The sequence below is a fragment of the Dermacentor andersoni genome, chromosome 2 (genome assembly GCF_023375885.2).
Source record: "Dermacentor andersoni chromosome 2, qqDerAnde1_hic_scaffold, whole genome shotgun sequence".
Classification (NCBI taxonomy): Eukaryota; Metazoa; Arthropoda; class Arachnida; order Ixodida; family Ixodidae; genus Dermacentor; species Dermacentor andersoni.
In genome coordinates this window covers 48,430,220-48,458,051 of record NC_092815.1, presented here as the reverse complement: position 1 = coordinate 48,458,051, position 27,832 = coordinate 48,430,220, and the positions used below count along the sequence as shown (strand labels likewise).

At 48.1% G+C, this 27,832-nt stretch overlaps 2 protein-coding genes across 2 annotated transcripts; one reads left to right on the top strand and one right to left on the bottom strand.

The window, feature by feature from the left end:
* Window positions 1–1,600: 1,600 nt before the first annotated feature.
* On the top strand, window positions 1,601–10,102 carry Dsk (Drosulfakinin). The gene is made up of 3 exons (XM_050189815.3): window positions 1,601–1,689; window positions 7,038–7,510; window positions 9,933–10,102. Exon 2 carries the CDS (start codon window positions 7,086–7,088, stop codon window positions 7,431–7,433), a length of 348 nt encoding a protein of 115 aa, XP_050045772.1. The 5' UTR covers window positions 1,601–1,689; window positions 7,038–7,085; the 3' UTR covers window positions 7,434–7,510; window positions 9,933–10,102.
* A 12,053-nt stretch (window positions 10,103–22,155) lies between these two features.
* On the bottom strand, window positions 22,156–27,832 carry Ssb-c31a (single stranded-binding protein c31A). Its single transcript, XM_050189816.3, has 5 exons — window positions 27,725–27,832; window positions 27,267–27,397; window positions 26,628–26,717; window positions 23,359–23,467; window positions 22,156–22,469 (listed from the first exon to the last, which is right to left on the bottom strand). Exons 2-5 carry the CDS (start codon window positions 27,327–27,329, stop codon window positions 22,390–22,392), a joined length of 342 nt encoding a protein of 113 aa, XP_050045773.1. The 5' UTR covers window positions 27,330–27,397; window positions 27,725–27,832; the 3' UTR covers window positions 22,156–22,389.

The window sequence follows — 27,832 nt, the reverse complement described above, 5'->3', positions numbered from 1 at the left end:
ACCCAGCGCAAACACGACGTCCTATAGCAAACACGAGCGCTAATACGATCTTGAAATTATATATGGTAGCTCCACATTTGGAATGAGCAGCTTCATATTATTATAGATGTCACGGAGGAGAGAGAGAGAGAGAGGTGGTTCAGTTTTAGTATGGGAGCTCGATAGTTCGCTGGTTCCTTCAGAGCATGAGGTATGAGTCGCACGCCACCATAGAAGGCTGGTGGACACGAGTCCACGGGTTCAATCCCTTACGCAACGGCCGCATTCCGATCGAGATGGAATGCAAAGAGAGAGAGAGAGAGAGAGAGAGAGAGAGAGAGAGAGGAAAACAACGCACGTGTACCGTGGATTAGGTGCACTTTGAAGAACCGCAGATTGTCATAATGAATACGGAGCCCTCGAGCACGGCGTCCCTCGATTATAGCCTACTGTGAAGTTTCAGGGCGTTAAACACCACATTTTAATTTTTAAAGGTTGACATACCGAGAACTGTACTCAAGTAATTTGCACCCGCGTCAGTACTAGCTCAGTGACTGGCATTTGGCTCCAGAATTAAGTCGAGATTTCAGTTCGTGGCCACTATATATACGGCCACATTCCGACGACCGCAATGTGCAAAGACGTTCGCGTACATAGGCTCAGCTGCACATTAAAGAACATGATGGGCTTTAAAGCTTATCGCGAAGTCGTGTCTGAGCATGTTCTGTGCACAATGGATTCTTTTATACATATACGTATAGCCTAGATAGCCGTAGGTAACGGTGGTACGGGCGATATTTTTTTTTTTTTTCGTCCCGTGCACTGCACGCTTCTGCACCTTATACTACGTAATTTTATCGCGCACTCACAGTTTATGGCTACACCGACCTCCGCAGTGGCTGACGCTAGATTTAAAGAGTGCATGGGAGGTTTCCCTTTCAAAGCGAAACCTCATGCGTCACCACAACTCACTTTTCTACATTTGCTTCAAACCCACTTGAATCCGCGAAACTTTATAACGTGCGCATGCCTGGGCATTAACTTAAGAGGTGTTTGCTTTGCGCTTCCCCAAAAAGCACCTGCTGGGCTCTTACAAGTGAGCGTTATAAAATTAGGGCCACCTTAACCGTGGTAACAGTCATTAGCAGCCTAAGGCGCCAACAGTGGTCATCTCTAAATCTAATGTGAAATCGGCCAAGACGTCATATACATGCACGACGGACGTATCCGCCGAAATTTGCGCTAATGCTGAGCCCGGCAGCACTTAATGTCGCGTTTGAGACTCCACGAACTTGGGTCTATTTCATTCTTTTTTTGTTTTTCTTCGCTCCATAGTTCTTGCATTCACTCTCTCGACTGGTGTCACCCACGAGGTATATATAGTGTCGTGTAAACCGCCAACTTACAAAGAGGTCGCGGGTGGTTTGCGTCGCTGCCCATCTCACTGACAAACCCGCCCCCGCTCCTCGTGCCCGATCCCTTCTCAGAGTTGCGCCTCCGTACCTGACCGAAGCGACGCGCTTTGATTGGCTCTCCGCATCCCCCACGCCGTCGCCTAGGTAACGCCTACGGTCGCCTCACAGGGACGGCGCATGCGCGCCGGGTGCATTGAGGAACGAGAACGGGCGGCGGTATAAATGTCTGCGAGCAAAGCGCACGAGTGCCAAAGCTTGCAGTCGTCTAACGCAAAAAATATCGGCAGAGTGCGAGGTGAGTGGATCGTCAGAATTCGTGGATGTTGAGCTTTTTACATATGTGTCAATTACGGGTGGTGTGGTTCATGTGCACAAGAGCTAGAGTATCGCGCAAGAATTGGCGCTTGCCCGCGAGATCGAAATGAAATATTTTGCAAACTACGACAAAGAAAAGGAACTTCGCCGTGTTCTTTGTTTTTTACTTGAGATTTAAATTTTGTGCAGAAACAACGGTGATTCCACAAGTTTTGTACAGTAGCTGAAGTCCCTTGCCCAACTACATTTCTTTTGTAGGCACCTGGATATTAAAGGTATTAAGGAGAGTATAAACCCTCAATTCGAGTTGTGAATTGCAAACCAGAAAATAACATCAGATTTTGACATGCTATGGCATCATGCAAACGACTGGACGTTACCAATCATGATTCGATATACTATGCGCTATATACCTTCACTCGCTTCCATTCGTTGCTTTCATACACGACTTTTAGCGTTCAGATTTGTTCCGATAATGTTCCGAATTCGCAGATGTGCCATCTCTACCAGGCTGAAAGTTTGCTAAACTATGCCGACCGCGACGTTGTGTATAAAGCTGCTAAAGAAAATTCCGTACCTTTTTCAAAAGCATTTGTACATTTATACCTTTCTTCCGAGAGCTGAAGCAAGAACTGCTAGTTGTCAGCATGGCTAGGGCACAGTTAACTTACTGATAAGCAGTAAGCCACTCTGATAACTCTTGTGAAAAGTGTTACGATTTTTAACGCAGATTCCAGTTTTTCCCATATGTTATAAATGGGGCAGTCGGAAGTACGTTGCCTCCAATCTCGATCATTTGTACGCCCCTTAATGCTACTTATGTACACCTGGTTAGGAACCTATAGGCTGGTAAACGGCGTATTACTGAAACGCGATAAAGTCTTAGGCAAATCTTGCATATCTCGTCGTTCCTTTGTAATCGTCGGTAAACAGTCCTATCTCACACGTATTTATGGAAGGAGACGCGATTAGCACGTTGGAAAGCTACGTCCGAGATAGTGGTACAATGCAGCTGCACTGGCGAGAATATATATCAGGTAGGTCATAAAAACGTAGAGAAATGCCCTGGCTTGGGCCCCCATATTATTAAAACACGATTACGCAACCTTCCACTGTAGTCACACTTTCTTCCGCGCATGACATTTATATATACATATATAGAAAAAGGAACTATGGCTTTTAATTTTGATGCTGCACATTTTCATAGATGCGTACACTTTGCAGAACAAATAAATGACCAAAATTAGCCTTCGGCATGGACGGTCCTATCATAAAGAATGTAAATAAGCTCGGTTAAATTGGGATACACTACGGTACGTCATAACCGCTGCGGAAGTCACTATGTTTGTACGGCGAGATAGTTCACCGGTGTGTCGCTGCACATTCCGACCTAAAATACTTGATATACTTGTATTAAAGCGTAGCACATTGCTTCTCACGGAGAACTATGACATTGTATTCGAAAATGTTATATAATCAAAATGTACACCAGATAGGAATATATCAGCTACTTACGTCTTTCTGTCGCATTTTTCTTAATTACGCTTCAGAATAAAAGAAATTGTTTCATCCAATCAGTTACTGCTATTCCCGAGCAACTTCGATACCGTCAAAAATACAGGCTAAACATATGGTCGAGTCGATGTCCTCTCCTTGCGGTAATTTTACTAAGAGCGCCCCGCTTTTTCATGCCGAACAGGAAGCGCTCTTCTTCGTGACATCGTATTTCAGTGGATTCCAATTCATTGTGACGCTACAAGGGACCTCGTGCAGATGACATGGTGCGAACAGCTCACCAAAATACTATCGCTACTATACCCCTGGCGGCGAGTGATTCGCGTCGTTTGTTAATCAAGCTCTGCTTTCGAATGTCCAGAAAAACTTGGCTCGCAAATGGTGCGGAAGGCTCCAGAATACATGTAGACCCCAAAGTGCAATTCACCATGCCTGTGAAAACCGGTCGCTAAATACAAAGAATAATTCATAGACTTCGGATTGGCACAGCCCATAGACTAAACGCTTCTTGAATAAGATAGGAAAAACCGACAGCATTGTGCGCTCTTGTGAGGAGCCTGAGGAAGAGATAGGACACCTTCTATCACCCTGCAGTAATTGTTGTACTCACCGTGAGAGGCTTTTCGGTAATATACGTGCTCTGAATAGGAGGTCAATATCACTAGATGAAATCGTGGGTGCAACACATGTAAAGCTGTGCGAGCATTAGTACACTTTCCTGAACAATAAAGAATATCTAAATGTAACTAAATCTTAATATTGTAACTTTGATACCGACGCTATAGTTGTAGAAGTTGGTCACCTTTTCCAGTTTCACCCATTTGTGTTTCAGTAATCGCTTTTGTTATCTTTGGTTTGTGTGGGTGTTTGTTTGTTTTCGCGTGCGCTGTTTCTCACCCAACTAGGTAGGGACGTCATTTGTAATTCAACGTAAATATTGGAATTTCGTGAACTGCACAGAAACATTTCTTTTTGTTGTGTGTTTGTGAACTTTGCAAATTTTTTCACTATAGGTGTTTTCTACATCCTTTGTTTCAAACTTTTTTGCTAGCACATCTATGGATTAAGAGATCGAAGTAGCCGGCGCCGTCCAACAGGCACCATTATCTCCTTGAAAACAGCAAACAAAGAAAAACAGGTGTGATTCCCCTTTCGCTGGATAATCCTAAATGTGATCACTTTCCGCTAATTGGCTTGGAAATCTCTGTTCGACAAAAAAAATACGTCAAAAACATCGGAACGAAAAATACCACTGCGATAGGAAAGGCAGAACTGCTGTCCTCGGTGCCTTATTCTCGTGCTTATTCCGAGATCCAGGGCGCCTCCGCAATGATCAATCACTCCGCTCACGATGCACGCTAATCCTAAGAGTTTAATTTGCGCAAAGACGGGCAAGCCTTCCGACACTGCAGGCGTTAGTCCAAGCGCTTTAGTATGCTGTCCCTGTCCTGTAACGCAGTGAATGTTCCAAAGTGCTAGTTTGGCTGTCGACAACGCTGAAATCACGCTGGAAATCTATATCATGACCTTCCTCTCAATTACGACCGCAATATAATGCGTAATAATTAAATTTTGTTTGTCCACAGTTCAGACATAGACATATGTCACGAAAGACCACGAGAAAGCAGAGAGTTTATGTAATATACCATATAAGGTAAGTGGTGTTGTTAATTGAATATAGATGAGACTTTGCGTCCCCAAGTTACACATTCTATATAGGGTATCAAGCGCGCCCGTCGTGGAGGGCACTGGATCAATTTTGACCACGTGAAGTCTTCAACGAGCGCCTAAATCTAACTACACAAGCATCGTTGCACTCCACCCCGATATGAATGTGACCGTCGACGCTGCAGGGTATCGAACAGAAGGGCTCATAATCAGCAGCAGAACACCACATAGCGACTGAGATATCAATGTGCGTATATGCGCGTACACCACTGTAGCAAGCACAACTGCAGGGCGCAAGTTAGAACGGTAGCCTAAGTAGGAGTCTCACAAGTTTGGTTCTCCATTGCAGAACGCTGATATCTAGTGCGCACCCCCGATCGTGCCGCACGGATTAGTTTCAATGCAGACGTTTATGTTACAGTGGTCTTCGAGCTCACGATCCACCACGGAGCGCGGCGCCGAAAAACGATCCGGGCAAGCGAAATTGCACGCCGTTTCGCACAAGTGATTCAATGAATCAGTACACAATAGCGAGCCTAGGTTTTTTTATACCAGCAGCATCAGCAAGAAGTTATATTTTCTTATAGCACAACTGCGCAACGTGCAATAGTTTCAACACATTTGCATTGGCCGCATGCGGCGAAGAAAAAACTTTTTTTTTTTCCGCATCACCCCAGGTTTCCAAAATTTCGCTGACGAGTGTGCGTAAACAGTAAGCCCATGGTAACAGGCTTAAATTTAGACTCCAACGACATCTAACTCAAGAGGCACAAAGTTCTCCAGTTCTCCAAACATATCAAATGGAGATCCCACCGCCTGCCATTACCTTTAATATTTGGCCACTTCTTTGACTTCATCCCGTATATAGGCGCCAACTCGGGCAGAAAAGTATTTCCATTTCGTTATTACATGCCGGCGTCACGCTTGCATCAAACTGCAGCACTGAACTAGCGTTTCGTGGTATTCCCCTTTTAATTCAAGGGCGACTTGTTTAGGTGACAGTGCGATGGTCACAGCGTCGCTTGCGTCTCAGCGTTCGCTACAGTGGCGACGCTCATACAGTTTCTACTACAAGAAGGGCGCGCAAATCCGCGCTGTCTTTCATGCGCGTCAAGAACACGATTCTAATGGAAGAGTTGAGCCAAAATGAGATTAAACGGGAAATCAAATGTCCATCCTATTTTCCGACAGACAGAATTTTTCTACTGGTATCATCGAGTTCGGTGCTCGATCTTACTTTGTGTACCATCCCGAAGATGTGCATTCGGCTCCGACCTTCAGTGAATCTTCTTCTCGCGTTATTTTTCTTCATTGCAATTCATTTTAGAGCGAAGCTGTTAGCCTCTAATTTGTCGGAACTTTTCGTGTGCTCGTGCTCACCTAAAAAACACCACCGCCATGCACCTAGCGTACCGCGATCACTCAGACAGACCTCAAACGGCAGCTGGAAAATGACTTTTTCTTTGAGCTTCCGCGCAATAAAATTGTGTTTTCTCGTATATTCGAATTACAATCCAAAGCCATCATGTCTGCAGCTTGTCTAAGTCGTACATTACGAATTTTCTAACGCAATTTAGTTTGGAAAATTCAATTAGTTCGATAACGCACTTGCACTTGGCAGAGGGCCTAGAAGAATGAGTTTGTATGCTGCACTTGCGCACACGTGCGTGCGCCCGTTTCTGGTGGTGGTGCCTGTGTAAAGTCGTTTAACGTCAGCTGGGACGGTGGTACTTGTCTAACGTCGGCTGAGCTTGTCTAACGTCGGCAATAGCTTCGCTACGCACCCACTTTCACACGATAGAATGGAGGCGGATTTCTTATTTATTAATTATTACCTCTATTATTACTTCTACATTTCAACTAAGCATAATTGTTTTCCCGTATGCACTCTCCGGCTTCATTGTCTATTTTCTTGACAAGGTCGTAACTAACGAAAGAAAATCGATCCCCTCGGATCCCCTTATCCTTCTAGCCCTCTTTCGGGCATCGGCACAATACAAACGCCGGGAAGTTTCTATCGTAGACTAATTTAACATTCTAGACTTATTCAATGTTTGCTTTCGGTGTCATTTAAAATTTCCAGTTTCATTCTAATCAGCTTCCTCAAGCGAGATTCCGCCTCCTTAATTGGATGGGCTCTCGCAGACAATCCCAGACCATCGTCGCCCTACAGTCCCCCCCGTGTCGAGTACCATGCAACTCCCCGCCCGCTTCCTCCTGTTCCTGCTGGTGGCCATCATGGCGGCGGCGAGCTCGGCGCTAGGCTACTCGGCGGCCGGCCCGGTCTCCTCCCAACAGCAGCAGCAGCAGCGCCACCGTATCAGCGTGGGCCGCTGGCTCAAGAGCGTGCTGCCGGCCGCCGCCGCCGCCGCGTCAGCGGGGGACAGCGACAGTCGCAACACAGCCGACATGGATGCCGCTGACATGATCGACCCCGTCCTGCTCGCCTCAGGGTTCGCCAAGCGGCAGGAGGACGACTACGGTCATATGCGGTTCGGACGATCCGACGACTACGGACACATGCGCTTCGGCAGGAAGTGAACACCGCACCTCCTGGGACTGTATACCATACGTCCCGACAAACACCGTCGTTCCTACACCTGCAGCGCAGCCAAAGGGTACTTGTACAATCAATGTCCGTGGTGGTCAAATGTGGTCGGGTGACTGCGCTGACGTATAATGACAAATGGGGACACTTTGATCCGAGAGCACCGAGCAAAAGTGGTTCGAAAGAAAGACATAGAGAGACAGGCGATCGACGACCCAACCTTCTAATTCCCGGAACGGTTTCCTGCTAAATTACAAGGTTGCCTGATTAAACACGTTGCAGCTACACCCTCGCAGACGTTATGAGCGCTAACGATACAAGATGAAAGGCTAGTGCTCAGTTAGCCGTAATCTTCGTGCTTTTCTTTGGAGTATGGCAGAGTTCTACAAGCCCTCGAGCTTCCTAGCCACGTTGCAAGGTTACCTAATAGTTGCCTTTAAAATAATAATAGCATTTCGTCAGAAAATAAACGAACATTGAGCCTGCAAAAATTTATTGGGTTTCACAGCCGCCCCCCCCCTCCCGCAAAAAAGAAGAGAAAAAAAACCTTTACGAACGAAATATATCAACGCGATATCGGCGCTTGTGTTCACCATTATGTTACCTACTCTTCTCTTTTGGTCTACCCTAAGAACAAATACTGATACAGCTGTAAAGAACCAGTACATAGTCTTTAAGTATTTATGTCTGAGGTTTCAATAATCGTAAAAAACGTTAGAAAGGGTAGATTCTCTGCCCGGTGTCGACGCTTCCACGAATGGGCTTTGCAGGATTTAGTTAGTTACACGGGCTGCTGCAAATGCCTTTTCTGCATACATCAGCAAGTTCGGCGCAATTCGTAGGTGCTGGGTGTTTCAGTTTAGCAATTTTCTATTATCAAGTCGCACCACTCGTATTACCAACCGCCACTCTGACGCTAACATACCGGATACGCAATGCTTAGTATGATCTCCAAACAATCCAGGCACGGAATATAAGCAGCCTTCGCTTCCCATGCAACGGGGTATTTAACAGCGGAGCTGTTTAAGCTTTTAGTTCCGCTATGGAGCGTTACCAGAAAAAGCCCAGCTGTGCGCCACCTAGCGTTGCCTAGTAACCACCTGCGAGAGCACCGAGCCACGTGACCTCCTCGCACCCCACGCGCATAGGGCGGAGTTGTGACGTCACAGGCTAGTAAAAGCTCGGAACAGCCGGCGCGGCGACACACCTCTCGCCTCCTCTACTCGGTGCGTACGTGCTGCTGCAATGGGAAGACCGAAGAAAGTCCGGACGCCCGAATAAGCGGCTTACAAGGAAGAGCGCCGTACTGCCAAGCGAGAAGCGATGCGTCGCCGACCGAGCTGATCCGGAACAACGTGCCGAAGCTGAGGCTGAGAAGAGGCGACGCAGAGTCGAGGATACCGAGTTTCAGTCCAGGGAACGCGAACGCCGGCGCCTGAAGGCTCGACGTAGCCGAGAAAGCGATCCCGGCCTCCGAGCCTCCCGGCCTCCGAGCGTCAAGCCCGCCGAGATGACAACTTAGCAAAACCTGGCATAACCTCGCAAGACCTAGAAACAACTTAGCCAAGCCTACCATAACCTCGCAAAACCTAGAAACAACTTAGCCAAGTCACGTAAACGCTAGGTAATCACAAGCTCCGCTACTGACTCCAGCCTTGCGCCACTAGTGCAAGCTGCGCACGTTTTTTTATTATATGGATATCTAGAAAGTGACAACCCTCACTTTGTGCCTACGACGTAGTCTTGGGGACGACATAAGTGCCTTAGAAACGCCGACACATGGCCCAGCTCACGCACGGTATGGTATGGTATGAATAACTTTATTTGGGTCCTGAGGGTTCAGTCTGGGACTGATGCGGGCCGCTCCCACGTCGGTGTCTCGCATGCATTTGATGTAGGGTGTGAATGTTCACGTACGCGTGCATTTTTATTAAACGTGTTGCAACTACAACCACGCAGGCGCTCTGACGCCAACGATACAGGATGAAAAAATGCTTGTGCTCGGTTAATACTAATTATTTGTTTTCTTTAGGGTATGGTAGAGAGTAATTTATATTCTAAGCCCTCAGATCTCTTGGTATGTAATAAAAGAAGAAATCGTTGAATATATTGTTACCAAGCACTGCCAGAGACGAAGCTGAGGATAGTACAGAAGACGACTACGCTCGCTGATGTCGCGCGGACTGTCTTCCATGTTGTATGCCATTGAACGCATTGTAAATACCCAGTGAATATATTTTAAACGCCTCTTCTCCCCGTAACATTTTGTTGGAGGTGTGGGGTATCGATATTCTCGGCTCGGAAGTATATAAACAAGCACACTGCCCGAGAAAAATTTCACCTCCACGCTTTAAGAAGACGGCGGCTTTGTTCCAAAGTGCAAGAAAGTACAATATTTCTCTGTCTCTTTAAGGAGCACTATAACATTGGAAATTTCGAAAGCATGTACGCCACCCAAGAGAACTCACACTTTCCGTGTCATTTTGTTACAGGTACGCCAGTACAACCGATTACATCGTTCGGCCCCGGATAAAACTCAGGGCGAAATGCACACCGCTTGCACGATCCTCAAGGAAGCCTTCCACGCTCAACTGTAGCAGCTCCTTGATTTGCGAGCAGCTCCGCATGCTCAAACGCAATAAAAAAACTTCGCGGAGCTGTCGAGGCACGTTTCTACCTAAACACGGCTGCACAAATTAAATATCGAAGCCACCGGTGCTATCACACATCATGTGCAACCTGGTGCAGAGTTTCGCATCAACTGCAGCGCGTATAGAGTAGCGATGCGAAATGCTCCGACGAACGGCGCCGAGCCACTGCGATGAAAAATTGCTTTCACACGCTCCGACTTGAAGCGTCCACAGAAGCAGCTATCACAACTCTTCTAGTTGTAAATCAGTGCTCCTGAAGCTGGCATGCCAACAAGTACAGTCTCAACCACATTTGTCTACAGACTAGAGTGGTCGAGCGGCCGTCTGCAGACTGTGCCAGCGCTGCGTCTGGCGATATCTTCTGGGCTACGAGCTTCCAGCGGTGTTATTCTAAACATCAATCAAATTCTGCCACATTGTCAAATTCTATAATAGGGGAATCTTGAGCCGACCAGGAAGGCCAGTCGGAGCTAACAAGATGGCGAAATCTAAAATATGCGGAGTTTGTCACTGTCCTAAATAACATGGGGCGTGCATGCAGAATGGCCACTCACGGCCTTATCGCGGTGTCGGCCTGTAAATTTTCATTCGAACGAGGGCGACCAGATATACGCTTTCGCTTTGCGTGTATAGACCGACACCGCGATGAGGCCGCGGGTGCTCGTGCCACTAGTATCCATGGGCCACAATATTTAGCGATGCCTTTTCCGATGCTGTTCCTTTTCGCGCTTTGCCAGTGGTACGGGCAACGCTCAGCCCACGTTGTTAATAGGACCAGACAGTTGTGAACGCTGTACGACAAAATTGGCCTAGAATCGAGCAAAAGGCATCGCTGCAAAATGGCGGCCCAGGGTTAAAGATAACCGATACTTTGATAATGTCCAGGAAAGTAAAGGCTATACAGCGCTGGGCGACGCTGGCGCAGATAGCAGCCGGCCACTTAACAGGCTCAATCACTTTACACAGGTGTGATTCACCTGTACTTGCAACCTCTTGCTGCCACACTGCTTTGCCAGACGCAGCGCTGATGCAGAAATAGAAGTATTTGCTTACGAAATTAGCCTCGAACTAGTTCAATAAGCACGGCAGCTAAAGCAGGAGTCACAGATAATTGGCAGCGTGTGAGACGGGTTTATTAGCAGTTCTGCAGCAGGGAACACAGAATCCACTTCTCACGTGTTTCACACAGTGCTTATCTTTTGCTCGCGAAACAATTCTGAGACGACTTCGTCATGCGGCCATTTCTAAGTTGAAGCGCCTCTTCATCTGTTGACTACAAAGGATATTCGGTACCAAAACTTTGCCATCACTCATCTATGTTTGGCGCTTCGGGAAGATGCTAAACTCCTCACCTCAGCATACCCACACTGTTATCGCGGAACGCACAATGCACCACAAGCGGCCGCGCGCACCTCGTGGCACCAACAGCCAGCTAGCACACACACACAAACACTGAGAGAGGAAGAAATGGACACGCACGTGTTTCCGTCCTTGTGTGTATTTGCGCGCTAGGAGCAGGAAATGTAATCATCGACTTCGTGTTGGTCAGCAACGGAAAGGCATATCCATGGAATTGAACCGCCACAGCAGGTGCGAAGCGGTTTCTTCTCGTACCTTCTACTCATCAACGTTTTTGCACCCCCGGCAAGGACGTCTGTACAACTTAGTTCACGGTACTGTTTTCGTGCAACCGCGCGCGCCGAGCCGATTGGTCCAGTCTCGAGTGTGTGCAACCGCTCTACACTTCCTGTATTTACTAAAGGTACCATAAATGTAGAACGACGGCTTGACCGCTCAGCTGTCCCCTCGTCCTCTACATATCCCTTTTCACCGTGTGCAGCGCTGTTCAGGTGCCCTCAGTGAGGTCCGTAGTCCTCAACAGTGAGACAGCTCATTGCCAAGCTGTCGCCACGCTCGCAGGGTGTCTCGTACGTCACGGGCGCATCTGCCATCCTTTCTTGGCTCAGGTAGAAACCAGCGGACGGCGATAATGCGAGGACCAGCGCGAAGAACTTCGTCCGACCTGCGCCGACGTGCACATTTTACAGGCAAATCGCGCACGTCGGTCGGGCGATTTATTGGACACCGTGGAACTGATGATGCTATTTGCAGAAAAATTTAAGTTCATCGGGGCGCCGACGTTGTCGTGTTGCTAAAATGGTCTGATTCAAGGCCAAGTGAAGCGCAATCATTAACAGCGAGTCTTTCTGCGCCACCAGTCATTTTTCGGTGTTCTCAAAAGTACCGCGCTCTCAGATGTTAGTCAAGTGTCCTCGCCGTGCTATCGTCGTCACGCTGCCTGGCGTAGTAAATGACTTAAGGACAATGAAAATTTCTGTTCTGGCGGAAACTGTATGCTTAGCGGTCCTTGTCACGAGTAATGCGCAGGCGGGGTTTTGAATGTGCCGCTTACCTATACAGTCAATCGAAATTCTTAATGCATCTGCCTGAAACAGTTTCACTGGAAATCTGGCCGAGATTCTGCAACGTTGCACAATTGTGCTGTTTCGTTTTCCTTCTTTTTTTACGTCCCTTTACATTGCTCGCAATTACAGCGGTTTCCTCCATTTTCGAGCTTCCTTACAACGCAGGTAGATAGTAATGAGCGCACACGTCAAGCATATTTCCTGCTGCAAACGCTCATCAATTTACTGTTGGCATGCATTTTTTTTTTTTTTTAAGTCATAGAACCAATGATCTAAAGCGCGAACGTATTGCACTGCAAAGCATCGGGGCACCGCGTTGCACAACGAAGTTCTGCCAGCGCTGTGCGAGGTGGCACCAATCGCCGATAAGCGGCTGCTGTCACAGCCAGACGGGCCCTGTGTCGGCGATAAATACAACACAGAATGTTCCCGCCATTCTGGCACACGTCGCCGCCTTTTCCAGTCCGAGACTCAGCGCCATCGCAATCTTATAAGTGGTACTACGCGAGATACACAAGCAATATGAAACGCGACATACACTCACCGGGTATGTCATCCCACAGCGCAGACAAAAGCCTATTAACAAGTGTTCGTCGCGAACTCCACAATGAAGGGTGGGCTGTTTTCCCGGCTCTTGTCTGTCTTCCGGGTATCTCCGGATTCTCCGTCCTTGAGTAACGCGTGCAAGATCACGCAGGTTTCGGTCTAATACTTTTGGAAATGTTGTAGCTGTAAATTGAGCAGCAGGCTTCGGCAAGCGAACTGTTGCTGCCTTTGAGGCCCAATGACGCACTGTGCACGTGGTTTGAAAGCAGCGAGGAATAAGGTAAATTCACACGTTTAGAAGTTAGAACTGTCGATCAAGCGTGCGCAGAAGAAAGGCGCAGACGGAGACACGATGCGAATTTGCTACGCAAAACGACTGCAGCGCGGTTTTTCAAGTGGTGGATGACGATATATTATTACGATATTATCCGCAAGTTGCTCAAGAGACGAGCCGCCACGAGAACGACGAAGTGGGTCTGTGCCCTTGGCGCGAGCGAGTGTCGGCCTGGCTCTCTGGCTCCAATGTAAATAGCCTGTAAATAGCCTCTTTAGTCTGTGTCTTTCCACACGGTGGGGTTGCTGGGTAGTATAGGGAACAGAAGGTGCAAAGGTGCGGGAATAAGCGGCGGCGTATGTCCGAGGAGGTGGATGCCATCGGTTGCGGCAGTGACGAGCGACGTGGCCGATGCGGCAGCAGTGGAAGCAGATCGGCCTGTCATCAGGGGTACGCCATTCGGACGGGTTGCGGCGAGATGTGGCAGAAAAAGACTGCCGGGGACGAGGAGGGCCGCTGGAGAACTGGGGAACGCTGGGTTGAGAAGTTGAACACACGGAGTTCAGACCCATGTTCTCTAGCGGCCCCTCCTCGTCCGCGGCATATATCGTCATGGGATTGTATGACGCATGGGCTAGGAGTGGTCAAAGAACGCCAAGAACTACTATGTAGTAGTTTATGGTGCAAGTCTATGAAAGAGTAGGTGTATAACGTGTCTATATATGGCCTAAAATTAGTCGCTGTGTACTGTGTAATGTGTACTGTGTACGCTGTGTAATTAGTCGCCCCCTCGGACATAATCTTGGTTCGCCCGCCAAGCTCGGCGGCCTGCTATAGCTCGGCAGGCAACAGTGGTCACCCGCACCACAATAAACACCGACGAGCACGGCAGCTCGCCGGTCAGTAATCTTTGAGCACCACCACGCTGAGAAGCCCTCCCTTGTTCACGACACGGGGTGGATTGTGACACTGGCGACGAAGATGGGATCCTCGTGACTCTGGCGAAGAAGCTGGCGACGAGTACCTACGGAGCGTCCCACGCCGCCGCGAGCGGCGAAACACCGCCCCCCGTTGCTGTCGCCATGCCGCTGTACGGAAGGCTCGAGCCGTTCGAGGGAGATGGGTCCGCCTGGCAAATTTACGAGGAGCAAGTCCACGTGTTCTTCCGGGCAAACGACACACCCGAGGCCAAACAGCGGGACATTTTCCTGGCCAGCTGCGGGACCCGCGTCTTCAGCCTCTTGCTCGACCTTCTGAAGCCAGCCACGCCGCACGTTAAGACGCTGGGTGAGCTGCTTGCCATACTGCGCTCGCATTTTAACCCAGCACCGTCCACACTCATGGAGCGTTTCCGCTTCAACAACCGGAGCCGCCGGGAAGGAGAGACCCTCGGGCAATTCGTTGCTGCGCTACGAGGGTTAGCGAGTGCCTGCGCCTTCGGGGACCAACTGGACTCGCTGCTCCGGGACCGTTTCGTCTGCGGAATCAACAACCCCGCCATGCAGACGCGACTCCTGGAGCTTCCCGACCCGTCGCTGGACGACGCCAATGGAAGCTGCCGCCAAGGACGCCGGCGAGATTTCCCGTGCGACTGGCTCACCGTCGGCGGAAGCGGCGGTCAACAAATTCGCGACAAAGGGCAGTACCTGCGGTCGCTGTGGTGGTGCCCACTCCCCTTCACAGTGCCAGTTCTCTCAAGCACAATGCTTTACGTGCGGGAAAACTGGGCACCTGGCACGTGTATGCCGAAGTGGGAGGACGAACAGCAAGCAGCAGCCTTATTCAAGCCCAGGTACAACACAAGCCCGCGTCCAGGGTAGCCGTCGCAAGGGTACGCGGCGGAGGCATGCGGCAGCAAGCTCAAGTTCTTCCGCGGCCAGGCTCCACGTCGTGGCCGAGGACCCGCCGATTTTCGACATGTGGCACACAGGCTTTGTACCGTCGTCTGTGCCGCCATACATGCTGACCGTCGAAATCTGCGGGCACCCCATTTCCATGGAGCTGGACACGGGGGCCAGCGTGTCTGTAATGGCCGGGAAGCTCTTCAAGCGGACTTTCCCCGGCGTGTCCGTCGAGGCTTCGGGCGTGATGCTGCGCAGCTACTCCGGGCAACTCTCCCAGGTCCAGGGTCAGGCACAGGTCAGCGTTCGCTTTGGCGACAGGGAGGCAACCCTTCCCCTTTACTTAACGAAGGGGTCGTCGCCGACGCTGCTGGGCCGAAACTGGATTCATGCATTGGGCGTTCGTCTGCCACAGTACCAGAAAGCCAGCCTGCATGTAGTGCAAGACGTTCCGAGCCTCCTGACCCAGTTCAAGTCCCTGTTCCAGCCAGGGGTGGGCACATTTGCCGGCACGACGGCTGGCATCTATGTACCTGAGGGAGCCCGGCCACGCTTTTTCAAGCCTCGCCCACTGCCGTTCGCCCTGAAGGACGGGGTTACCCAGGAGCTGCAACGGTTGCAGCGAGAGGGCATCCTGGTGCCCGTAAAGACATCTGAATGGGCCGCTCCCATCGTGCCAGTCCTCAAGCGAGATGGCAGTGTCAGAATCTGCGGGGATTTCAAAGTTACCATCAACCCCGTCGCTACCGTCGAGAAGTACCCGCTGCCCCGGATTGAAGATCTCTGGTCAGCATTGTCCGGTGGACAAAAGTTTACCAAGCTCGACCTCAGAGATGCTTACCAGCAGCTGGTGCTCCAGGATGCCTCCCGGAAGTATGTCACTATATCGACAACTTTGGGACTCTTTCAGTACACGCGCTTACCGTTTGGCGTGGCCTCAGCCCCAGCCATATTCCAGAGGGAGATGGACAACCTCTTCAGGGGCATGAGGCACGTGGCGGTGTACTTGGACGACATCCTGGTTACTGGCAGCGACGACGGGGACCACCTGCAGAACCTGCACAACGTCTTGGCACGACTACAGGACGCCGGCCTCAAGCTCAAGCTGGAAAAGTGTGTTTTCCTAGCCCCCAGCGTTGAGTACTTGGGACATATCATTTCCCAGGCAGGCCTAGCCCCGGCTCCCCGCAAAGTTGATGCGGTGCTCAAGGCACCTAAGCCCCAGGACAAGAAGGAGCTTCAGAGCTACCTGGGCCTCATCAACTTCTACAGGAGTTTTCTGCCGAACCTGTCGCAGCATCTACAGCCGCTCCATCTTCTGCTTCGAGATGGTCAGCAATGGGTCTGGAAGAAGGAGCAGGACCAGGCTTTCCAGCGCAGCAAGGAGCTAATCACCAAGGCTCCAGTGCTGGTGCATTTTGATCCTGCTAAGCCTGTAGTCCTTACCGTAGATGCGTCGCCGTACGGTGTGGGAGCCGTCCTGGCACACCGGGACAAAGATGGCCAGGAACACCCTGTGTCGTTTGCTTCCCGACGGCTTCATGCTGCAGAACAACGTTACAGCCAGCTGGACAAGGAAGGTTTGGCCCTCATGTTCGGTGTCGAACGCTTCCACCAGTACCTTTGGGGCCGGAAGTTCGAGGCGGTCACAGACCACAAGCCGCTGTTGGGGCTGCTGGGGCCTGACAAGGCAGTTCCTGTGCAGGCATCGCCTCGAGTAGTACGCTGGGCCTTGAGGCTGGCAGCTTACAGCTATCAGCTGGTTTACCGTCCGGGAAAGGACCTGGGACCTGCTGATGCCCTGAGCCGCCTGCCCCTGCCAGAGGTGCCTGATGCTGTTCCAGAACCTGCTGAAGTGTTCATGTTGGAACACGCGTACCCGGAGGTGCTCTCCAGATCTGCGGTATCTCAAGCGACCAGCCGGGACCCAGTCCTGTCTCAGGTGGTCAAGGCGGTGTCCCGTGGAGAGGAATTGGTGCAGCAGGCCTATAGCCACAAGGCCGCTGAGCTGAGCTTGCAGCAGGGCTGCCTACTGTGGGGTTCGAGGGTGGTGATCCCACAAAGTCTCCGGTCCAGGGTTCTGCAGTTGCTGCACGCGGGTCATCCAGGGATAGAAAAGACTAAGATGGTGGCCCGGTCCCATGTTTGGTGGCCTGGCCTGGACCAAGACATCGCGCATTTGGTGCAGAGCTGCCAAATCTGCCAGGAGAATCAGCGAGCCTCGCGTCGTGTGGAAATCACCCCCTGGCCGTTCCCACAGAGACCCTGGTCCCGCCTACATGTGGATTTTGGGGGACCCTTCAAGGGCCATTACTTCCTGGTGGTGGTGGACGCCTTTACAAAGTGGGTAGAGGTTATACCCGTCACCACCCCATCAGCAGGCGCGACCATTGCAGCGCTACGACAGGTCTTCGCCGCCCAGGGGTTGCCAGATGTCATCGTGTCCGACAATGGTCCTGCTTTCGCCAGCGCAGAGTACCTGGCCTGGCTGACGAAAAACGGAATCCGCCGGATGATGGTTCCACCGTACCACCCTGCTTCAAATGGTGCAGCCGAGCGGGTAGTGCAAACTATCAAAGACAAGCTTAAGAAGAGCCAGACTGGGGATTTCCGGACGCAGATTGCTCGGATACTATTCCAGTACCGGACCACTCCTCACGATGTCACTGGCCGTGCCCCCTGTGAGCTCCTGCTGGGTCGGATGGTCAAGACACCCTTGCACGTCTTGCATCCGGACCTTCGATCCCCAGTGCTTTTGAAGCAGCTGAAGCAGAAGCTGGCTGCTGACCAAGGATGCCGTCCCGGGCCTTTGCCAGAGTCGGGAGCTCCAGTTTTCGCCAGGAACTTCCGTCCTGGCTCACCCTGGTCTGCCGGACAGGTGGTGTCTCCTGCCAGCGCCTCATCGCTGCTCGTACGCATGCCAGACGGGGCCATGTGGCATAGACACGCCGACCATGTCAGACCACGCCTCGGGACCCGGCCAGCACCCTCGACTGCCACTGAGTTCCAGCCCGCAGGAGGACTAGCGGCAGCACCAGTCGCTTCTAGCGGAGTACCACCTACCTCGGAGGCGGCAACCGTAGCCAGTGGTGCGGCACCCGTGGGACCGGTGTCAAGCCCGGCACCACTCGCAAGGCCGACCACTACGGACCCCTCGGATGGAGCAAGGCTGGCTCAGGCAGCACCCGGCGTTGCCACACCCGACCCGTCAACACCGGTGCCCAGGCGGAGTACTCGACGGCGGAGGCCACCAGACCGTTACTCGCCTGGGTAGCAGGCACTGTCGACCCAGCAAGGGTAGAGGCAGGGCCTCATAGTGTGAACTTGGACATTTGTTTGAACTTGGACGTTTGTTTTTTATTTTAACCAACAAACTGGGGGTGAGGGGTTGTAGCAAGTAGGTGACGCCCCCTCGGACATAATCTTGGTTCGCCCGCCAAGCTCGGCGGCCTGCTATAGCTCGGCAGGCAACAGTGGTCACCCGCACCACAATAAACACCGACGAGCACGGCAGCTCGCCGGTCAGTAATCTTTGAGCACCACCACGCTGAGAAGCCCTCCCTTGTTCACGACACGGGGTGGATTGTGACAGGCCGCACTTATTTTTCACAATTTTGAGGGGGTGCGGTACTTACACGGGACCGAACCTTTTCGTTAAAAGTGTGTCGGCGCAGCCGGCGACAACTGCACACCCCGGATTCCCGAATGTTCCACTGCATCAGAGGTCAACGTGGAGCTGTCGCCATCTAGTAGTGGCACGCGGAAATGCGCAGCGCGCGAAAATTCGCCGATGAGCGCGCGCAGCGTCGGGGCACCGAACGCGATTGCGTCCCCGATGCAATATTTTCCCCTAAATATTGGGCTGCCAAGTTGTTGCTGCGGCCCTTACACGAGTTTATACGGCAAGTTCGCAAAACTGATGCATGTGTTAAAATTACGACAATGGCTAGCGAGATATGCGATGAAGGGATGATAAACCGACACAATTCAAGTGGCAGAGCTCGCGCCCATACTTGGGTTGTCGACAATGCCACAACGGGAGCCACGCTTATTTGTACCCTTTCTTTGATATTTCGAGTGGTACACTAAAGAGGAATTATAAATTATGCTTTACTGAAGAACTATGCTTTTGCTGTAGCAAACCACTCCTGACGTGAAAGAAGGCTTGGCAGGTTAAAAAGGATGCACGAACAGCGTGGCGATGCCGCAGCGAGGTTCCCGCACCAGCTCGCCGTGACGTCACAAATTTGACAGCGCTTACACAGCAGGGGTTTCTGAAGGTTGGGCGAGTTGGTAATGTTGCATCTTGAATGTGTTCACAGCACACACTTACGAAAAGGGACACCGCTTTTTCACTCTGCCTGTCCATTTTGCAAAGTGTGTGAACATGTTCAACACGCCAACACGGGTCCAGCGAATCGCTTATCGGCAATATGCCAAAACGGCCAAGATACGTTGAGACACTGAAGTCCGCAATGTTACGACGTACCAGCGCTGAGGTCTCCAAGCAACATTCCATGTTTAGCATTCCTTTTTTCCTGTAATATTCAAGCTTTTCTTGTTGAATCATTAAAAACAATAGTAAAACGGAATAGTTTACCATTCTATATTGATTTAGTGTAGTTCATTGCTGTCTCCTTAAAGCTGACCGGTTTGATATTTTTTTCACATTATAACCCACAAAACTATATGATCAGTGGATCTACCAGGAAATACAAATGGGTTATTCCATTTAAGACTTGTATATAACAAAATAAATGTAATTACTTGTAATCAATTACCCTTCCCTTCAGCATGCACATCTAGAGACTTTTCAGAATTGCTTCTGATTTCTTCAAAAGAAAATGAGGGAAGATGAGCAGCGAAAATTTTGAAAAGCAATTGTTTGTTGAGGTAAACAACACGCGAAGAGCTGCAGGAAATGTACTAAAAGAGCCAGGTCTGCTATGTACTAAAAGAGCCAGGTCTGCTCGTTCTATACCATCTTTGTGCAATGTTAGAACATAGAAGCAATCAATTACTTTTCAGTAATTCCCCCATTACTTTTGGAGGCAGTAATTAGTCATTGTAACCAATTACACTTCTGGGTGAAAATTCCAAATGTAATCAGTTACTTTTTTTTCTGTAATGTGGACAAGTCTGTTCCATCGTGAGCCAGCAAAGAGATCTGGCGTTTGTTTCTTCAACCATAATAGATTTCGGTGAAAAGCTTTTTACGTGTTAGCTGGCTCATGAAAATGAATTCCTTGCTTATTATTTCTCATTTTAGTCTTCAAAAGATGTCCTATCAAATAATGAGGCTTTGATTTTCTGTGCAAAGTGGTCTACTGTGCACCGAATAGCAAACCACAGAAATATTCAATCTTCACAATGCATTTCTCTGCCTAATTCATTCCTGATACTTCAAAGAAACTTTCTTTCTTTTTTTTGTGAGCAGCAAGACATGACAGTAAGCTAACTGCTACATGATAGATTTTTTGAGTCGCACTATACCACATGCCACAAGTGCTCACACGCCGTTTAAGAAGAGCACTGAAACATTTCTTGAAACTGATAAATACATTGGAATTAGTGTGATACTTCTGAAGGAATATATTCAACAGAGACCATTTTTTGAAAAAGATCTAATATGGTGATCTTTAGTTCCCTGCTCTTCCTCAACTAAATGGTTATTCCTAGATGGGACACAAACAAACACAAACAGCAATGCCCTTTCTATTGCTAAATCTTTTTTCCTATAGTTCACTTAAGGTAGTCATCAGGACCGGTCAACAATCGCAGCTTACCCACTTCGTAGAAAATGTGGGTGGGAATGTGTGCCCAAAGATTGGCACCTACGGGCCATCGCACCTGCGATAACGTCTCGTTAGCTGCGATGCTGGCTTAGGTTATAAATATAATGAGGGGGCCTCGAAAGCCACAGGAGTGAAAAAAAATTCTGAAGTTTTACGTGATATACTCTGATCATGAAGCTTGCCGTAGTGGAGGATTCCACTTTAATTTTTACTACCTTGAGTTCTTCAAGTGCACCTTTATCTAATGTTGAATTCCAATGACGGAGTCGGAGCCAGTTTTTCTGCTTGTTTCGGAGCAAGTTTGTTCCAATGACAGAGTGAGGGCGGGAGCAACGTGTTCCAATGAGAGAGTTGGAGTGGATTCAGAGCGGTAGTCACTCCGTGGAGCGGAAAAAGATGCTCCGCCAAAATCGGCAGAGTGGACCGGAACTCTGCGTGACGTATTTCCTTTACCACGTTTGTCTGCTGGGAGGCGCCACCGGTCCCGACTCGCGAGAAAGCAAAAGCTGCTGCACGCTTGGCGAGATATCCCTTCCGCACTTTTAAAAAAACAACAGGTGAACGGCGCTGAAAAGACAAGTGACCGGTGCGGCAGTGCTGGGAGCAAACAGCGGAAGGAAATGACAGCACGCAAAGTATCCTGGGTAACTCGGAGATAGAAGTTCCGCTTCCGCCTTGCTCCGGCGGCGCAGGTTTTGTTCCACTCGCGGATTTGGAGGCATTGCTCTACGCCAGAGTCGAGTGCTCGCTCGCGGAGTCTGTCGGCTGCTCCGACTCCGCCATTGGAATTCAACATAAGTATACAAGCGTTTTTGTATTTCGTCCCCATCGAAATGCAGTTGCCATGGCCAGGATTGAAACCCACAACTTCGAGCTTAGCAGCACAGCGCCATAGACTAAGCTAGAGGGCCACAGGAGAGAGAAAATTATCTATTATGAGTGATGTTTCCTGTCGCATGTCGTGAAATAATACATGGCTCGTATGGCAACGTTATCTAAGTGAAAATGCTTTCCTACAGCGATATAAAAGCGTTGCAGTGCCCATCTAAAGGCCACGGCTGCAGTTGTACTATGCATCATTAGTTCCACTAGTACAATTGTGACACTTTCCTCCGAATGATCGAAAGTTGTCCCACCCCCATCTTTTATTCATGCAAATAAGTTGTACTTTACACATCCCTCTAAGATGCTCAACTTACATTATTTATTGGCTTTGAAAAAAGAAGTGTTTACATCTTTAGAAACAATTACAACAGTGTGCACAAAAGCATACTTTAGTTTTAAGATATGAGATGATGAATCTGAACTGTTTCAGACTGCACATCAGAAAAAGAAAATGCATCATGTTTGTCCGGAGACTTTAGATGAAATTCAACTTATGCAACACATAAAAACTTGCAGCCAGTCATGAAAGGCCTAATGCTTCCTTATGGCAGCGTCAATGTCATCAATTTGATTTTTTAACGCATTCCACTGATCCAGCTGAAGGCAGATGCCTGAAAGTGAGAAGCAGGAAAAAGGAGCACAGATCAGACCTTGCCTCAATGCCATGCAGCTTCATGCATGGAGATGCATCAATACAAAACACATAGAAAGATAGGATATCTAAAGCTTGTTATTATGAACTGTTACAGTTTTCCATGAAAACCCTACCTAGACAAAACATGTGCTTCTATAAGGCCAACTGCAAGAAAAGACATGCTTCACTTAGCATAGATTTATGACTGAGCCCTAGAACCCCCAAAACAGAAGTATGGGTGCATTGCAGTTTGATAGGATTATCTAAACTAAGCACTGATGTGTGCTGTGTTGCCTCTTTAATTGTACCATCACGATTGCACGATTACATCACGAATGCACGATTACATTATCATATGCGTCTTTTCCCCCATCTGGCCATCTCTGCTTGGACTGTCTGCTCTCCATCATGGAGCCATAAAACATACATACAGCAAAAGCAAGCACAAATCACTTTATGTAGGAACCTGTCATTAGCACTGAGGATTCCAGCAAGAAGCACCACAGGCAGGAAGATAGCTTAATCAGCTGTTAACTACAAGGAGTACTACTATGGATAATGTAAGCATAAACATTGGAAAAAAGAATTTTATCCTCTACAAATAATGTGGCATCCCACATAGTGAACGACTTCTGTAGCACACTAATGTGCCCCTACAGCACACACAAGCTTCATAGTTGGCCACTTTAATCTGAATTTCCCTGTTTGGGTTTTATTTGGTCACTACAGTGCAAATACGATCGAACTAAATGAAAGCACCCTATGGTACTCCTACCTTACAGTACACATCACAGAAATCAACAATGAAGCACAGAAAGCAAGCCAGTAGCAAAACAAATTTTAATATAGGAACAAATTTAACAAACCTTTCTTTCCTGGTTTCAGGTCCCCATTGCCATCCTCATAGTATTCACGTATGTCAACCATGACTCTGCCTTTGAATTCCCGCACAGAGACGTAACGCTTTTTGGCCAGCTGACAAGAATTAGAACATTTCAGATAAACAACCAATGTAGGTGCTGGCAAATGGCAAGGGCACCAATCTCACATAGAAGAGATAACTTATAGACAAGAAGATTATTAAAGGCATAAGAAAAAATTCAAAACTCCAATTAAAAAAAGAGGAAGAAAATAATTTGCAGTTATTGGTCACTTACTAGTGCTTTGATGGGGGCTAGATCATACTACATTCTGTCAACGTCTAAATCGCACTGCCAAATACACAGAACATACACGAGGACTGCATCTTACAGTACTAAGTGATCAGGTTCTACATATGTAAACTTCCACATGACTTAATTTCGCTGTTTGGATCAAATATTTACACACGACTCAGTTATATCACTCCTTTACGGTAGTGCAACAAGCTGTGTGTATACAGTGTTATTTCTTACCATTTTTGGTATTCTTTGAACATAGGAATGAAAGACCTTAAAGTAAATGGGCTTATGGTTGATTAAAGAGCCCCTCACCAAGCCACATAGCAAATTTTAGTTATACACTGGAAGTTGTTACACATGCCCCCTAAGGAGTGATCTACCACAAGTATTTTCCAAATTAGTTCATTAGTAGCAGAGAAAAATATTTGAAGTGCTGCGAACCCATGATTTCAGGAAGCTTGTGCCACCGCCAACATAGACACTCTCTCCACTTACCCTGTCTAGCCTCTGCAAGCAAAATTCCATCCCTGTGCTCTCATACTGGAGCCGGAGGATCGCGTGACAAGTATGTCACGGACAACGCCTTCTCTTTTTTTCTCTGTCTCTCGTGTTTTTGAAGAGTGGTGCACTTCTAGTGAAGGTCTTGCGCATGAGCTGTTGCGTCTCTCGTTTTGCGCAGTGGCCAATTTTGTGCACACTCGACAAGAACATGTGATTAGGAGTATAAGTGAGTGCTACAATCATGAGCACTGAGGCAGGTGTTAGAGAATGAAAGAGCATGATTTTGGAGCTGGAACAGGATAGAAAAATGACAGTTTTGGTATCTGCGTGCACGACTGCACGACGTGGGAATAAGCAGACAAAACAGAAGTGCATCTCTCTTGCTACAATACGAAGTAAAACAAAAACATGCAGACATTTGGTTTGTATGTTTAATTATTTCTCTGAACATTGACTCGTCTACTGAAGCAACAGATTAAACAAGTAACAGATGTTGCCTTGAATAATTCTCAAAGTCATGTGCCACTATGGGCAACATCACAGCAATGCCATGTACGTAGGCGCACTTGTGCAATATACGTTGACTCTCCAGCTGGGAGTGCGGCACCCACGAGAAGAGGGACAAATGGCATTTAGCTTGAAATTTAAGATTTTTCTGTGGTGTGTAGCCATGTAATAAATAGCAGACATGATCCTTAGCGGGCATTGTATTCACTGCGCTTGTCAGCCCAAAATAGATCTGGTGAGGGGCGCTTCAAGCGTACAGAGCACTAAATAGTAGGGGTGCGCGAATAGTGATTTTCAAGACCAAATCGAATATGAATTGAATATTAGTACTAGAAGCGAGTCAAATCGAACATCAAATACTTTTCGAATAGTTTTTGAATAATGAGTAGCCATTATCACAATTAATATAAAATGATGTTCACATCCCAGTATTCTTAATGTTAGCAAGTTTCTGTAATTACATAGTACATTATGAAGTGTTCTTTATAAAGTTTCGAATATTCTCGCACCTCTACTGAATCGCAACACTGTGATTACTAACTCTACCTCCACAAAATGCAGCAGAGACAAATCAAATTAATCACTTTGTGCTCAGCAAGAGAGACTTTTTGCAGTAGAAGGATGCAACAGGTCAGCTAAGCAGCCTTACAGACAAAAGTGCTGTGTCAATGGCTTAATGTGCACATACAACACTGACCAAGGTGCTGAAAAATTCCATGCATCAGGTCCAATATTAGAGAATTTTCTTTGGCAGGTGCCCACACATATTCTGTTGAAGAATGTTCTAAAGATATAATAAGATGCTCTGAAGATAAATGAAATAAAATTCAGTCTTTTTCTTTATATGCTGCTGCACTTCTGCTTCGGAATACCCTTTTACTTTACCAGTTCACATTAGCCCTCAGCAGCTACATATATACGGCCAGTCTGTGTAAGAAGTACTGGTGCCTGCATGAGGGTGCATCACTACTGTTCGTAGTCATAAGGCCACTTTGGCTTGCCCTTCGCTGCCCTGAAATTCATTCCGCCATTGTCAGAACTTCCCACACACAGCCATCGCCATAAAAATTTAATGACAACTTACCATGCTATTTTTTTCATTCCAGGTAGCCTAAAGAAATGTGCTGGCCATTTACAATTTAAGCAAGGTGTGTGACCAGCGCTAGATGATATTGAATTGTAAAACACAGTGCTATGGTGGATGGGGGACAGAAAGTGCTTGTGTCTATTTCTTCTGGCCTTTGTTCACTGGTACGCTTTTTTTTACAATCCAATTTAAGGCTTATGCACCTCAGTAAGATAAAACAGTGTCAATGCTCTGATCAAGACCTCTAAACTCTTTTCCTAAGCCTTTTTCGGGCCATCACAAACTCATTTAATCATACAAGACAGTTACATAAAGTCTGAAACTTGGTAGTGTCCTTTTAAAAGAAGCACTGTAGCTAAAAGACAGGCTCCAGATCACAGATCACACATCAGCCTTTTCAATTCCAATGTAAGTCATTGTGATAACTCATTCATTTATGTTCAGCAATACATTTCATGCCACAACAGAAACAAAACATAATTTGTTTATATTCATAAATTATATATTATTGAAGTAGAGATGAAGTAGGTTCTTTTGCATCAAACCATGCAAAATGGAGACTTTTATGGCAATGATAATATGGTCCACCCAAGAGACGCTCCACTAGTCGACAGCACTAATCATTTTTATTTTTGCATGCATTCAAAATGTTCATGAATATTCTTATGTGAAAGTGCTTTCATTATGGTGTTTTGCAACTTAAGCTAGAGGCACCTAATAAAACCAAATGGCTCTCGCAGGCTTTGCACAGCTACAACAATAAATACAAATGATATGTTGGCTTATTCTGTACAAATGTTGCTTAGAACGAAAAAAAAAGAATGGCGACAGCTCTTGGTCTAAAGCACAACGTAAGTAAGTGAATAGACTCATTACGTACCATGAACATGCCATCTTCGTTGCCACCTGAAGATGTGCTACTTTTGCCCTTGGTGTCAGCTGCCTTTCCTTTCTTTTGCGGAGGATTCCTCTGTCGCAAATCAAACACGCTTTGAAAACGGCTAGTTTGCAGCAGTATTGAACACAAGAAAAAAATTAATTGCTTTAATGGTTCCGTTGTCACGTAACCGGTGTCACATTGGCCAATATCGATCGCGATGGTTCTTTTGCACAGGTTGAGGAAGAGAGATCGCGAAACTCGATCCGGATGGGGCTCGATCGCGATCGGAAGTGCCCCGTGCGACACTGGTAACATGCCGCAAACACTGTAAAGCAGCTAGTTCAACAACTCGTCGAATTAACTACTGCCACATAAAAAGAAAGCGTCAGGCATGCAGCATCGTATTCAACTTTTCGTGGTAAAACTGTGATTGAAGAGAAACAATTAAACAAAAAGAAAGTACACGGCGTTTCACAGCGGTGGCACGCTTTCTGTGCATTTTTATTTTCTGTAGGCTTGCCACGTACGCAGAATCTGCAGTGGCTTAATGCATGCCCAACATCAACACGGCGTGGTAGAACGAAGCATATATGATATGATATGATATCACTCCTTCTAGGAGCGGCAGCCGCTACTTACGTCATCGGGACCGGAGTCCGAATCGCTGTCCGATTCAACCTTTGACCTCTTCTTCGATGACATGGCGTGTGCTACGCGTGACTAGGTGTTTTCTCGGCTATCGTGAGGGCTGACTAGTTAAAACAAGCTGCCTGCGAAGAGAGAAAAAGAAAGAAAGGCGGAAAGTACTCTGAGCATGCGTTAAGGAAGTCGCACACAATATTTGCTACCTACAGTCGCGCAACGCAGTACAAATACTTAATTTTGCTGAACAAAGCGTACCGGCAAAGGTTAGATATTACGCCTGAGCAACTGCAGCCGTACCACCGTGACCGCATACGGAGAAGCAGGCGTTTTCAACACCAGTCTTAAGGTTCAAACTAGGGACAGGTGTCTCCAGCGATAACAGCTTCAATTAGCTCTCACAAATGCAGAAGGCAAAAGTTATTTCAGGAGATTCATTTGCGATTCGTACTTACCCGCAGATACAACGAAAGATGGCATGCAATTGTTGCGAGCTTCAGTTGCTTCGGTACCGGTAAACGGCGCGGCGTAAACCGACCCAATTGTTGGTGGTGCTGACGATG